Source organism: Phyllostomus discolor, chromosome 13 (genome assembly GCF_004126475.2).
Source record: "Phyllostomus discolor isolate MPI-MPIP mPhyDis1 chromosome 13, mPhyDis1.pri.v3, whole genome shotgun sequence".
NCBI lineage: Eukaryota > Metazoa > Chordata > Mammalia > Chiroptera > Phyllostomidae > Phyllostomus > Phyllostomus discolor.
Window position 1 is genome coordinate 41,640,472 of NC_040915.2, and position 14,313 is coordinate 41,654,784.

Sequence of the window (14,313 nt, forward strand, 5' to 3'; positions counted from 1 at the left end):
CTACTCCCCAGCTCCGGCAGCCCCCTTCGGAGAGGGCGCACCTGCCGCAGGGGGATGGAGACCGTGGGAGGAGGCACCTGGCACCCTTGACCCTTCACAGGCACATCCCCAAAGTCTGCTCATGTGCATTGGGACGACTCGGCTGCTGCGGCCAGAAACCGGGCTCGGTGTGGCTGTGGTCGTGGGCTCCTCGCACTGGAACATCCCAGAGCACGCGGATGTCAGGTGAGGCTGGATCAAGTCGCACAAGGATGTGATCAGAATATGGTTTCTCTCTCTGTCTCCACATGGGCTTTCTTCTCAGGCAGATGTCTCCGAAGGGCAGCACGGACAGCACCGGGCAGCTCCGCCCGCCTCCTCCCACACCCTCGAGCCCAGCTGCAGTTCCCCAGCCACAGTCCCAGGGCCATCTGTCGTTCGGTGACGTCAGTCGTGTGTCCGTCCCTGAACCAGCCGTGGGGCTGCGGGACGGAAGCGAGCCCCACTGCCTGCACTGGCCTGGGCAGAAGGGGTTTGCTGAGGGAAGTGGAGGCGCTGACATCAGAGGAGGGGGTGGGTGGCAGGCAGGGCTGGATCAAAGGGCTCCATGGAGTCAGGTGGAGCGGCCGGCCCCGCTGTGTAACAGTCTGCCTGCACCTGAGGACCCTGAGAGGGAGTCCTGGCTGAGGGCTGCATGAGGCATTGTGCAGGCACAAACACCAAAGGGCGGTGATGAGAGGCGGCCTGTGACAGTGGCCTCAGGTCACAAACACAGGAAGGGCCTGTACGGGCCGGGGTTCTCCCCAGATGGTGGCTGGTGAACGATGTGGGAGCCGAGGATGTCAGGGGACGTGTCACTTCATGGGGGGGGTTGGGGGGCCGTGGGGCACCACCGCTCTGTTCCCCTCAAGCCTGCCACTGGCTCCCGGGGCTGGAATGTGGCCGGAACCGAAGCCCTCCGAGAGGCCGCCTTCCACCCGCAGGATGGGCAGCGCGGCGGAAGCTGCGTGTCATCCGGGGGGCCTGGGGAGCGAGTACCGGCCAGCACAGCCTCACTCGCAGGCCACCGGGAGCGGCGATTGAATCCAAGGAGAGCGTGTTCCACGGCCCGGCCCTGCTGGCAGGCACGAGCCTGGAGGAGCGTGGCCCCCCTTTGCCCACGAAGGCCGATGCAGGATGGAAGAGTGAGGAAGGTCGGAAGTATCCAAACGCCCGTCCGGGCTGAACCAGGGCCGCGTGTACGGACGGTGGTGCTGGCTGGGGTCCCCCCCCGCTGCCCCCGTGTGACTCCTGGACCGCGGCCATGTGCGCTGGAGAAACGGGCACCTTTTCTGAACCCTTGGTGCGTGGGGGTGGCCCTGCACCGGCCTGCGTCTCGCTCCCACACGGGCAAACGTGCACATCTTCTCCGCCGAGCCCCTGGGTCCAGCCATGCCTGCCGTCCAACCCCCTTTCTCTGACCTCGCACCCCAGTTTCCGTTAGAAACCCGCCCTGGTCCCTGTCAGCCCCCGGGGCACAGAGCCCGGGCAGGAACTGCTCGTTTTCATTCTCCGGCCACACGCTTGGCTCAGGGGGGGCCCAAGACCCATATCCCCCGACGGGCGGTGGCCCTGGGCTGTGACTTGCACCTCTGGGTCTCTGCCGGCCGGGCTGGCCAGGCTGCCAGGATGAGGGCGGCAGCTTTCGTGGGCTGCCTGCGCACATGTAAGCATGTGTGTGTGTGCGTGCAAACATGTGTGCACATGTTATGTGCCCATGTAAGCCCGTGGGGGGGTTGTGTGCATAAGCATGTGGGTGTGCATGTGGGGGGGGCAAGTGTGCATGCGAGGGCCAATGCTCCTGGCCCTTGGGTGTGACCTACATGCGCGTGGACACCAGCCGGGCCCAGTCCCGCTGCCCCAAGGGCAGGACCAGACGCTCCCTCGGCCCTGGGGGTCACAGCCCTGCAAAAGCGGGGTCTTGGACTCCTGGCCTCCAGGCCCAAGAGGACAAACCTGTTGCCCCCCATGGGTGGTGGTTTGGGGCAGCCGCCCGGCACCCCAGCCTCCCAGGAGCCCAGCGCACTGCCTGCCTTCCTCAGGGCCACTCTCCCTCTTGTGAAGCGATGGGGCTGCCCCCCTCGGCTCGCTGCTTCCAGGGTCTCTGCCCCCCCCACCTCCTCCCCATGCCCTCGCCACAGGGCCCTGCCCTCACCCACCCGCTTGCCCTCCCTCCCAGTGGTGTCACTGTCCCATTCTCCCCTGCTCCCGAGGGTCCCCTCAAGGCAGGGGTCCTGCTGCTCTGCCTGCGATGGGTCCCATTGCCGTCTCCGCTCTGCCCTTGTCCCCCGCCCCCCCACGTGTGACCCCCCAACTCTGGGTGCTCCATGACCAGCCACACGCTGCCGGCCCAACTCTCCGACCTGTGTCCTCTGGCCCCGCCGCCTCACTGCACACCCCAGCGCACCCCAAACCCCAGGTATCGCCTCCTCCCGCCTGTCGGCCCGCCCGCCCGCCGTGCCCCACTCCGTGGCAGCGCTGCCGCCCGCCCCGAAGCCCGCGGCAGTCGGACTCCTGGGCGTCACTGTCGTCTTTGTAGGCCCGCTCCCCGCCGTCTCCCCGCGACTGCTGGTCTGAGCCAGCGCGGTGCGGCGGGAAGGGGAAGCACAGTCCCCGCCTCGACCTTCCCCTCGTGCGCCTGCCACTCCCTGGTGTTGGCTGCCCCAGGGGTCACCCGGGGGACACCCACCTGGGGGCCCCAAGTGTTGGCGCGTGGGCGTCCGGGACGGGCCACAGGGGGCGCACACAGTCAGGAGCCAGACCAGGAAGAAGCCAGCCCCAGCCGCCGTCTAGAAAAGCTGTTTTCCTCCCATTTTATTTGATAATACGTTTTCACAGAAACATGATATTATTTACAAATATACAGGTAAGAGACTGCTGGTCAAAATCTTCAACTGAAAATGTCATCGAAAATGAATGTACAAAAGCCACGGCGGCCACGGACGCCCGGGGGTCTGGCTGGCCCCGCGAGGCCCACGCCGCGTCTCAGGAGGCGCTGGTCTGCATGTTTTTGGAGGCGGCGAGCATCGCCCTGACTTTGGCCATGAGGTCCTGGGGGGGGGGACGGGGGGACACGTCTGTGAGCTCCACGGCGGTGCGGGAGGCAGACGGCCGCGCCGCGAGGTGACCCGTGGCTGTGCGCGTGGCAGAGGCCGGCGGGGGGCTCGGGGGAGGGGTGGCTCGGGGGGGGGTAGAGGGGGGCGTGCTGTGTGGTCTGGGTCCCTCCCGGGCAGGGGGGGCTGGGCCTGTGAGCGGCAACCCCCCCAGGTCACACGGCCACCCCAGGGGACAAGGTGAGGACAGCAGGGCCCTTTGTGTGGGGGGGGGGGAGGGGACACAGACACCGCGCCTCACCTGAGTGATTTTGCTCTGCACAGAAGACACAATCGCCGAAGAGATCTGACCTTCTTTTTCCTGAGAGACGCCCCTAGTGCGGACAGGGAGTTCAGAGGCTCGAGCACACAGCACGTCGTGACCGAGAGCGAGCGACCCCAACGGCCCGAGGCAGCCCGCCTGCAGCCCCGCCCCCCCCCCCGCCGGTGTGGGGACACCCGCGTCGAAGAGGTGACCGGGCCAGTCGGGTGACCCCCGCCTGTCCGGTCCGAAAGTGACGGCTGGGCTCTACCTTTCGCAGCCGGGAGGGAGCGGCGTGTGGGCGGGGACTGCCGGGTCCCCGTCACGGTGGGCCCAGCAGCACGCCTGTCCCCCACCCGGACGCGCAGCGAGGACGCGGGGGTGGGCGTCACGGTGGGCCCAGTGCCAGCGAGGAGAGTGGCTGCGGGCGCCCTGGAGACGTGCGACTGAGGACCGCGGCCCCGACCCTGCCCGGCCTCTCGGCTCCGACCCAGGAGAGTCCGGGGGGCGGACACCAGCCTGGGACCCCGCTGCCCGAGGGGAGGTGGGGCGGGGGCCTCTGTCCCGACGCCCAGTGCGGCCCCCCGCTCAGCCCCGAGGGGCGGTGGGTAGCGGGGCCGGGCGGGGCCGGCTTACCTGGAGCGCTCCGGGCTGGAGCCCCGACTCTCCGCGGGGGAGATGCTGGCCGAGTGGGCCGAGTGCCGGCGCGGGGGCTGCTTGCCGGGGGAGGCCGGCCGGGACTCGGCCTTGGACTTGGTCCGCGACCGCGAGCGTCGCTTCTTCTTCTTCTCGTGGGGGCTCCTGGGGGGACAGCGGGTCAGGCGGGGCCCGGCGGCTCCGGGGCCCTGGGGTTTCCCACAGACCGCTGGCCGGCAGCACCCAGAGGGCGGCCCGGGCAGCCCCCCCCTCCCCCGCCTGCCCAGCCCCCACGCCGGGGCGCTGAGACCCCGCACCAGCACGAGCAGGCGCTGCTCGCTGCCCCGTCCCCTGGCGCCCGCGTGGTCCGCCGCCACCCACCCTGCTCGCGAGCCCCGGCGCCCCCAGGAAGACCACGAAAGGTGACGCCCCCACCCCCGCCTCAGAGGAGCCCACCCCCACCCACTCAGAAGACGTTGTCACCGACTGACGGGTGTTCCTCAGTCTCGCTGTTCTCTCCCCAGGGGGCCGCCCTCCGGGGTGACCCCCGGGTCCCCGAACACCAGCTGCCCGAGTGCAGCCTGATGGGTGAGGGGGGGGCGCGGGCCCGGGGCCTCCCCACCTGGCTCCTGCAGGCAGGGCTCCGCGTGGGCCTCTTTCCCCAGGGCAGGGCCACTGCCCCGGGGGGACCCGGCCCGGCCCGTGTCCCATCCCTGGCGGCGCCCTGTGGTCTGGAGCGTGGGCTGCGGGCGGAGCGCTGCACTCACCCTCCCCCCCCCGTCCCCTGGTCCTTGGGGTAACGCCCTGTCCCGGGTGCACGTCCACTGGCCACCCTCCGCCAGGGACAGCCCTGAGGTGCTAGCAGGGCCCGCATCCCGGTCCAGGCCCCCGACACCCAGCACAGCCAGGCAGGGGCGAGCAGCGCGGCCCAGTCGAGAGGGACCGGCCAGGGTGGTGGCAGCCCTGGGAAGCGGCGTCCCCGAGGAGTGGAGGCCACAGGCAGGGGGCAGGGGGCCGGGCCCCGGGCCGGGAAAAAAACAGACCAGCCCTGACGCGGACACGCAGGGGTGCGGACCCCGACTGGGCCCCGTGCCAGCTGCATGCTCCAGGCCGTGAGAGGGTCTGGGTGTGCGTCTCCCTAGAGGCGGCCTCTGGGGACACGGGAGAGGGGACGCGGGACTCAGAGGTGCGTGACCTCGGTCCACAACAGTCTGAACCCCAAACCCCACAGCTCCTGTGGCTGCCGGGGGGAGCAGGGCAAGGCAGCTGAGTGCCCTGGGCTGTCCCCCGAGTTTGACGGTGCTGCACCTTGGCCTCCTGGGCGGGGCCCACCCCCGGAGCGCCTTTTCTGTCCCTTCCTGCCCTGCCGTCCTCGCCGTGAGCCCCCCTCAGGGCACACGCCGCCCGTCTCCGGTCTTGGAGGGCTCGAGCCCCCGCGGGCCCAGACTCTCCGACAGGCCCCGTGTCAGACGGAGGGCGTTCCTGTCCAGCCCCCGATGCCAGGAGCTGCCCCCTTGTGCTTGTCAGTGATATTTCCCTGTGGGTCTGCGTCTGTGCGCACCCCTGCCCCTGCCCCTCACAACGACGGCCTCTCGGGTGCGGGGAACCACCCTCGCCTCCCACTGTCTGTCCGCAGTGCCACAGCTGGCGCTCCCGCCTGCCTGAGCGTCTGCTGGACCCGCCGACGAGGGCCCGGGGGAGGACTGCGTGTCAGGGAGGGGGCGGAGTCGGGAGGAGCCCCGCCCCCTCTGCCGGACGCGCTGCCCAGGTCTCCGTCTCTGCTGTTGTCCGCCTGCGAGTTCTCTCAGGAGTCTGTCCGCTCCCCCTAGGCCGTCCCATCAGCCAGAACGTTTACGTCCTCGTATCAACGTCTGCTGGCGTCCGACCTTCGTCTGCCTCACTCGCGGCTTCTGCTGACCGGGTTTGATTTGCTCTGCGTCCTCCGGCTTCTCGGGAGGGTGGGTCCTTGCTTGCAGCCCTCCCTCCCCCTCCGACACGGGCATTCCAACTGCCGGCTTCCTCGTGTGTGCAGCGCCCTCCGAGGGGAGCTACGTTTTCATCCCCGTTAACTTCAAAATGCTCTCTACTTCCTCTCGGGGATTCTTCTCGCACCTACAAGTGACTGAAGTGTCATCCCCAAGTATCTGCGAACTGTCCGGGTGTCCTTCCCAAGCATTTCTCCCTCACCATGGGGTCGGGCCGTGCACCGAGACGTGGGGCCCTCTCGCCTGGGCTGCGGTGCGTGGCTGGAGGACGTGCCGGGCACCCTCTCGGCACCTGCCCGTCTGCTTCGGCCCGAGCCCGTCTGCAGGCGCAGGAGGATCCGCCCTCGGTCTCCAGGAGGCGCCGGTGCAGGCACTCGGCAGCCACACTGCCCTGAGGCCGGTTTGCTCCAGGCACCGTCGATAGTCTCTGCCTTGGGCCGGCGTCTCCAGGCCGCCTGGCGTGGCAACGTGCGGGGCGGGCGCCCGCTCCGCTGGCTGCTTCTCCACCCGTTCTCTGCGCCCCTCCTGCCTCCTCCGGACCGAGCACCGGCGGGGTTCCCGTCTCCGCCCTCAGTCACGCTGTGGCGACTGCTGCTCAGCGGCTGCTCCAGGGAGTCACGGTGCACACCCTCCGGCGACCACTGTGTGGCCCACCCACCGGCTCCCGTGTGCCGGGAGCTCCTGGCCCCCCCATTGCAGTATGAGCGCTGCTGCCTGCTGCCCCATCTCCGTCCTCCCGCCACGCAGGGCCCCGAGGCAGGACAGCAGTGACGGCCCCGTGCCCGTCTGCCCCCGCAGGGGCGGCACGAGGGGACTGAGGCGGGGCAGCCGTACGTCGGGCCCGTCCGAGGGATCTCACCCTTGAGAGACGCCCCCACGCCCAGACCCGATTCCCTCACGCTCGGCAATGGCCCATCCTGGGCCGGGGCTGTGCCCGCTGCGCCTGGGCCTCCTGCTGGGCCCAGAGCAACCAGGTGGGCCGCCCAAGACGGCGCTACCTACCAGCACAGCGACAAACACGGCGATGGATCCTGCACGACCAACAGAGCCCGCCCCCGAGGCCGGAGCCTGCACTGGTGCTCCAACAAAGGAGGGTCCTCTCGGGAGAAGGGAGGACGGCGGCGGGAGAGCCTCGGGGACACGCACCCCCACGAGCAGCAGCTGCCGGCACAGCACACGCGTGCACCCCCACCCCGGACCTCCCCTGTTCAGAGGAGAAGGCAGCTCAACGTGCGGGTGCAGCCTGGGCCGAGCGAGGGGACAGGCGGACACTGTGCTTCCTGTGCGACCCACCCGGGGGGAGTCACGCACCACCTGCCCTCCTCTCGCCCGACAGTCGACGGGGACCCAGCCTGGAGGACACCAGACACACCCGGACCGCGGGGCCCCGAGCGCAGGGGCCTGGACCTGCGGGGGCACCAGCGCACAGGCGCGGGAGGAAGGGGGCGGGGGTGGGGGGGCGAGCCAGTGCGTTCACTGCACCATTTGTAAACACCGAGCTCCAAACGTGCCAGGAAGTCACAGAGGTTTCAAAGTGAGACGCCGGCGAGAGTGGAGCTCCAGGACCAGCTTGCAGAGATCACCCTCGAGGCTGGCAGGAGGCACAGCCCCCAGGCTGGGTGACCCCGACTGGGCGGGTGAGCCCCCACCGGCCACCACCTCTGCCGGGAGCCACGCCTGCCGAGCAGGGGTCCGGGGGGGTCTGGCTGCTGATGGGACGTCTTCTGGCCTCACAGACGACCGTGGTTTGGGACCGGGAGCACCAGACACGCCGGTGCCCACGGCAGGCAGCACGGCTGCAGAGCGCACGGGGTCCCGAGGACGCCCGACGACAGCCCCCCCGCCAGCAGCTCCTCCAGCTTGAGGGGGCGGGAAGGGCTGTTCTGCTACGAGACACCTCTGGCTACCAGGCGGTAATTTCAGACCACGCCCTCTACACAGACAGAAGAACACGACGACCTTCCGTGTTCAGCCATGACCTGATCTGGGAATGAGACTGAAAGTGGACTTAAAAACCACGACGCTTCACCCGTCAGCGGGACCCCCACGGAACCAGCCGGGGGGCGGGAGCGCCCTCCGTGGACGCGGCCTCCGGGAGGCCGCCCGACCTGCGGCTCCTGCGCACGGATCCCGGGGCCGCGACCGACAGGCACCCCGGAAACTGGGGACCTGCCCTCCGTAAGGTTCTGGAACCGAGGGTCCTGGCTCACAGCCCGCAGCACGGTTCCTGGAGCCCTCGGCTGTGCAGGAGACGCTGAGACCCGGCCCACCGGCGCCTGCCGCCCACCCCTCGGCCCGGGTCCTGAGGGCCCAGAGAGGCCCTGGTGGCCCGCGTGTCTCGTCGAGTCAGCGGCAGTGGCCGGGCTCCCCGTGCACAGCCGGCCCTCGGCACCGCGGAGTCCCGCTCCCAGGGCCCTGGCGAGACGGCGGCCCTGCCTGCTGGGGTCGGGGGCCCGGACCGGGCACAGCGGCTGAGGCTTCCCCTCAACAGACGAGGGAGCTGGCCGCTCTCGCTCTCCTCCACGGAGACGGGTCTCCCCGGCGGTCAGGGCCCGGTCGGTCCCTGCTGGGATCTCCTTTGAGGCTCCACCCCCCAACATTCCTCACCACCACTGTCCCTCCCGGCCCACAGGTGAGGGCAGGCGGGTGCGGTCCTGAGGGGCGGCTGGACTTGGGGATGGACACAGGGGCCCTGGGACCCGGCCCCAGCCCCGTGTCCCGCAGCGGAGAAGAGCCGCTCAGGGACCTGGCGTGCACCCCAGCTCCCGCTCCCCGGGGACCCGCAGCCAGTGTGGGAAGCCCTGACGGGCAGCACTGGAGAAGGCAGACGCCTACCTGGACCGGGTCCGCTTCCTGCTGACGCCAGGGCTGTTGCTCACCCGGTAGGCGGTGGGGACGCTCCTTTCCTCCCTGCGCCTCTCGGGAGAGTGAGCTCTTCTCCGGGGGGACCGGGACCGGGACCTGGGCGGGGAACACGGGTGGCTGAACCCAGCTGGCTGGCAGGGTGGCCACCTACGGGGACAGCGAGGGGACCCCAGCCTGGTGCGGGGGCGGCGTGCCCGTCTGTCTTCCCGGGCACGCGCGGCCATGTGGCAGCGCCCCGCTGCCCCGTCCCGCCTCCGCCCAGACCCCACGAGCCCCCGCTCACGGCCACTCTGCCTGAGTCAGGGAGGGAGGGGGGCGCACAGTGAGTCCACAGAAGACAGTGGAGTGTGACGAGGTGGAGGGGGCCTGCACGTGTCTCCCGTCCTCGGCGGGGGCCTCTGCGCCCGAGTGGCCCAGCGCCAGCCCCTGCCCACTCCGACCCGCACCCTCCCGGGGGCTCGGGCTGCACAACCCAAGCCGACGGCGTTCCTCAGATGCAGAGCCCTGCACTGACCCCTCCGTGTCCCCCCTCCGTCCACGGGCCCGGGGAAGACTCGCAGCCCCCACAGCCGGCCGTGGCCCACGCAGCTGCCAGGCCCACGCGGCCGCCCGCACGGCCACTCCCTCCCGGCACCCTCCCCGGGGGCCGAGGTCCTCTGAGGAGGATCTTGTAACGATGGGTTCAGGATCCTGGGTTTTTGTTCATTCTGCGAAATTACTGTTTTGGAAAGACCTGCAACGAGCAGAAATCTGAGAAAAAACCTAGTTTCTTTTGGTTCTGTTTCCATGACGACCCACTAAAAAACAATAAAGAAGAGCAGTTTGATTTTGCCATTTAGAGAAGTCTACCTCGCATTTTAATTACAATGGACCCCGAAACAGTGCACCATTGTTTGTGGCTCTGAGGTCGGCCGCAGCCGCGTTCCCGAGGAAGCCCCGGCCCCTCGCACGACCCGACCGCCCGGCTGGGGGAGAGGGAGGGTGCGGCCTCGTGGGCTGCGAGTGGTGCCGGCCCCTCCCCCAGGCCTCCCCCGGGGGGATTTACGTTACAGCACGTGCTCCCAGGTTTTCCCTCGAAAGGGCACCGGAGTCCAGCTGCTCGAGGGCACAGCCGCCGGTCACTGCCCTGCCCTGTGGCGGCCGGGGCCGGGCGTGCTCAGTGTCCCTGGGAGGCGGTGGCTGTGATACCAGGCGCACACTCCGCACCTGCGGAGGGGCAGGCTGGCGGGGGCGCCCCAGCCCCTCTGCTCGGCCAGCCCGACAGCCCCTGCGGCGCCCCCACACAGAGGCCCCTGAGCGCACACGGCGCGTCTCGGTAGCGGCGGGCTTCTCTGCGGTGAGGCGGCTGGCCCGGGCCAGGGCTTGTGCCGGTCCCACAGGGGGACGGTCCCCGCACTGCGGCGGCCGGCTGGTCTCCATTCTCCGAGACCCCAGCCACCGGCGTCAGCAGCCTTCAGGAGACAGCGGGCCCCTCGGACTTCGGACGGCTGCTGAGCACGGTCCACAGTCTAAGCCCAGCCACAGGAAGGCTCGGTGGCTGGAGCGCCGTCTGCAACCAGGAGGTCAAGGGTTCGATTCCCAGTCAGGGCTTGTACTCAGGTCGCAAGTTCGACCCTGGTCAGTGCACGCGGGAGGCAACTGTAGATTTTTCACACATCGATGTTTCTCTCTCCACCCCCCACCCCAAAGAAAATCAATTAACGCATCCTTTAAAAATAAAAACAAAAACGGGAAGGACGTGAAGTAGCTGTTGCCAGACTCCGAGTTATCTGGGAGAAGACCCCACTCGGTCCTGGGGCGGGAAGCCACACTGGCGCTCACGCGGGCTCCCTGTGAGCAAAGCAGCTCTGCAGCCCTCACTGCAGGACCGGCCCCAGCGGCCGCCTGGACGCAGGGCAAGAACGGGGACTCCACGTGGTGAGCACAGCGCCTGGGCGCCCCGGCCAGAGGCCCTCTTACAGAGAAGCCGCAGTCACCTGAATCACAGAGGAGAACATTCAGGCATCGCGGAACTCAGATGTTTTTCCTGAGAGGGACCAGCTCGAACCCTACGAGGACCCTGCTCAGCAGCCGTCCAAGTCCCGAGGGGCCCGCTGGGCTCTCAGAGACTGGGGACCATCCCCCTGTGGGACGGGCACAAGCCCTGGTCCCTCCAGTGAGCGGCGGGACGGGGAGGGCGTGCCGGCCCCTTCGCTGGGCTGCCCTGCGGCTCACCACAGGGAAGAAGAGCCAGGAGCCGCACGCCTCCCCCTGAGGTACGCCCCCACGTTGCCCACGCACGTCCGGGGTGACTCTGCAGGTGGCAGGAGCGTCCCCACAGTGTCTCAATCCCCCGTGGGGGGAGAGCGTGGCCAGAGCCCCCGCGCCCAGAGCAGCTTGGGAGGGCCGCCCACTGGCAACCCGAGTGCTCCAGCCAGAAACCCGCTCCGAGCCTCCTGCGGGCCAGCCACCTGGAGCAGCAGCAGCAGCAGCGGCAGCAGCAGCAAACCCGCTTTCCCGAGAAGGGCGCTCTGTGACCCTCACAGGCTTTCGTGGGCGGACCTGCGGGGGCCGGACAGGCCAGGCTGGCTCCCGGACCGGGCAGCGTCGGGGCACGCGGTGACCCCCGGTGGGGGGTCTGGAGGCAAGCTGCTGCCGGGAAAGGGGAGCCGCCCCGTGGCCTCCCCGCTGCTCCCCCCCCCCCCCCCCCCCCGGCTCAGCGGGCGGGGCGGGACGTGCCTGCGGCAGAGCCGTCACACAGGCGGGGGCGTGGGGCGTGGGGGGTGGGGGTGGGGTCCACTCCTCCACAGCCCCCAGCCCCGGCAGCTCCTCCACCGTTCGGCACACGCACTGTGCCGGCCCCCTCCAAGGCCAGTTAGAGCTTAAATAAACCACCTGGTTTTTCAGACACCTGGGGGCAGCTCACGAGGTCCAGAGATGAGCAAACACAGAAAAGCATCCCAGGAGCCCCCCGTCGGGCCCGCAGGCCGCCCCGCCCCCGGCAGACGCGCCGGCACACCCACCGGGAGCGCCGTGCGGTCCGGTAGGCGCTGGGCAGGCAGTGCTTGGCCTTCGAGTGGGACCGGGACCGGGACTTGGAGGACGAGTGGTAGCGGGGGGAGCGCGACCGCGTCCGGGACCGCTTCTTGTGCTTCTTCTTCTTCCTCTCCCTCTCCGCCTCCCTGGGGGGCTCTCTGCTCCTGCTGGAGGGCCCTTCGGGGGGCTTGGCGTCCGCGGCCGGCAGGGGCCGGCCCCCACTCAGCAGCGGGCAGGCCGCGGGGCTGGCTTCCTGGGGACCGAAGCAGACGTCTGGTGTCAGTGGGGAAGAGGTGGCACTTCACACGGGGCCCTCACAGCCACGACGCGCTGCGGCAGCCCTCGGGGGCCGCACCGCTGCACACGGCGCGGAGGCGGCACGTGGCCACTCAGGCGACGGTGGCTCCCGAGCCCCCCGAGGGAGGACCCCCCTCCCCACCCACTCCAGCCGCCGTGGCCGGACGGGGCGAGCGGGCACCGCGTCACAGAGAGCCCCGCGTGCTCCTCTGCGGCCTTCCCCCCGGGAGAGGAGAGGAGGGCCCTCGAGCCCCGGCACGCAGTCTCGATGGGCGTCTGTCTGTCCACTTCAGGGGCAGTGTTCAGAGACAGCCCGCAGGAAGGAGGCTCCCCCTGGGCTGTGGACCGCCGCCCTGTCATCTGTCACGGGGGGTGAGAGGGCGCAGGCCCACTCGCTCTGCCTCAGAAGACCCCCCCCACCCCGTTGGGCGGCAGGCAGCGCGGCGCCTCGGGGAGGGGCGGTCGCGTCCCAGCAGCAGGGACAGAAGCAGGAGGCGTCTGGGGGGAGGGGGCCCAGGCCGGTTCCCACGGTGTTCCAGAGAAGCGAGGGGAGCTTCTGGAAACAGAGTCACGTACGAGAACCCTCGAAAGCGCGCCCCCCCAGTAACACCGGGAGGTGACCCCGTCGGCCCGATTGCCGTGACGGCGCCAGCACACGCCAGTGACGCCTGTTTCCTGCAGTGGGAGAGCGAGCGGCTCAGGAGCAGGCCGCCGAGCGTGACGCTCAAATCTCACCTGTGGAGCGACACCACGCTCACCAGGAAACGGGGCGACCACACACGGACTCCGGCCTCTCTCGTGAGCCGCAGACGCACTGAGGGTGGTCCTCCCCGCTGTCCGGGAGGGGCCCCGCCCTGCCTGGGGGCCTGCGCCCTACCCTGCAGGGCCAGCCCACGGGCGGGCCGTGCTGTCCCCGCCAGCGCCCCTCTCCCTCCGCAGGCCAGGCCCTGCCACACCCGCTCCCAGGCCCTGCGGCTCTGCTGTCCCCACGTGCACCCGGCCGGCTCGTCGGGCCACCTGGGGGGGGGGGGCAGGCGTCTGTCACCTCTATGGACTACGGTGGCCCCTCAGGCCTCGTCCAGGCCTAGGCCTCCACCAGTCCCCCTCCCCAAGGGAGGGGCCTGGGACCACAGGCCGACCCCACCCCTCCCTGACTCAGAGCGGCTGTGTGCCCGCAGCCATCCGGGTGGACGCGAGCGTGGGCACTGCCGGCCGCACAGACGTGGCTTCGTGGTCACTGGGTGGGCAACAGGCTCGGCAAACACCCGCTACCACGGGTCTCACACCCGTTTTTCACATCATTTCTTAAAAGAGTGCTCGTTTACTTAGTTTTTAGAGAGAGAAAAAAGGAAGGAGAGAGGGAGAGAAACATCCAGGTGTGGTTGCCTCTCATGCGCCCCCTACTGGGGACTGGCCCACAATCCAGGCGTGTGCCCTGACTGGGAATTGAACCGGAGACCCTTTGGTTCGCAGCCCGGTGCTCAGTCCACAGAGACACACCAGCCAGGGCCTCATTTCCTTTTCAGACTCAGATTGGGCCTATAAACCTGGCAGGACCACTGACGGGAGGAAATCCCTGTCACCCACAACTGTCCTGAGGTTGCTGCTGTGAGGGCGGTGACTCAAAAGGGCGTGGCACCAAACCCCTGACAGAGTGCGCACACGCGCCCCAGACACGGCAGCTCCCCCAGGGCCGCATGCCCCCAGCCTCCTCGGCTCCAGGCTGAGCTCTGCCCCGCACGCCAGGGCCGGTGAGCCCGTGCCCGGCCACTCTGCAGAGGGTTCAGGGTGTCCTGCTGCCTTGGGAGCTGCTTTAGGCGGGAAGTGTTTTCGAGTCCGAATCTCATTCGTGACAACCGCTGACGTGATCCAAGGGCATCTGTCTCTAAGCCGTCAGAGTCGTCTGTCACCCCCTGGCAGCGCACCACCCTCTGCTGGGATCGTCTCGGGACGACAGCCGCTCCCCCCAGGCCCCCAGCAGGGTCAGCCCAAGGAGCGCCCACGGCCACGCCGCCACTTCCCAGGCCCCACGCGGGCACTGGAGGGCGAGAAAGGCAGAGGTGCCGCCCACACAGGCGCCAGGGAGAGCTGCCCGTCGTGCTCACGGGGAGCACAGGGCTGACGGCGGGGGACCCCGGCGGGG

General features: G+C 69.4%; 1 protein-coding gene across 5 annotated transcripts in view; it reads right to left on the reverse strand.

Moving 5' to 3' along the window:
• LOC114489734 (splicing factor SWAP) overlaps positions 1 to 14,313 on the reverse strand; it is a 46,654-nt gene that overhangs the window by 11,820 nt on the left and 20,521 nt on the right. For 3 of the 5 annotated variants that reach the window (XM_028503616.2, XM_036014753.1, XM_036014754.1), the window contains exons 14-18: positions 11,861 to 12,126; positions 8,829 to 8,954; positions 4,009 to 4,173; positions 3,373 to 3,445; positions 2,928 to 3,069 (exon numbers count right to left, since the gene is read on the reverse strand). In XM_028503616.2, coding sequence (XP_028359417.1) covers positions 3,004 to 3,069; positions 3,373 to 3,445; positions 4,009 to 4,173; positions 8,829 to 8,954; positions 11,861 to 12,126 — 696 coding nt within the window. In that variant the 3' untranslated portion in view covers positions 2,928 to 3,003. Of the gene's footprint in view, positions 1 to 2,927; positions 3,070 to 3,372; positions 3,446 to 4,008; positions 4,174 to 8,828; positions 8,955 to 11,860; positions 12,127 to 14,313 lie in introns of those variants that run through there. The other 2 variants (XM_036014751.1, XM_036014752.1) reach the window with 2 other exon arrangements.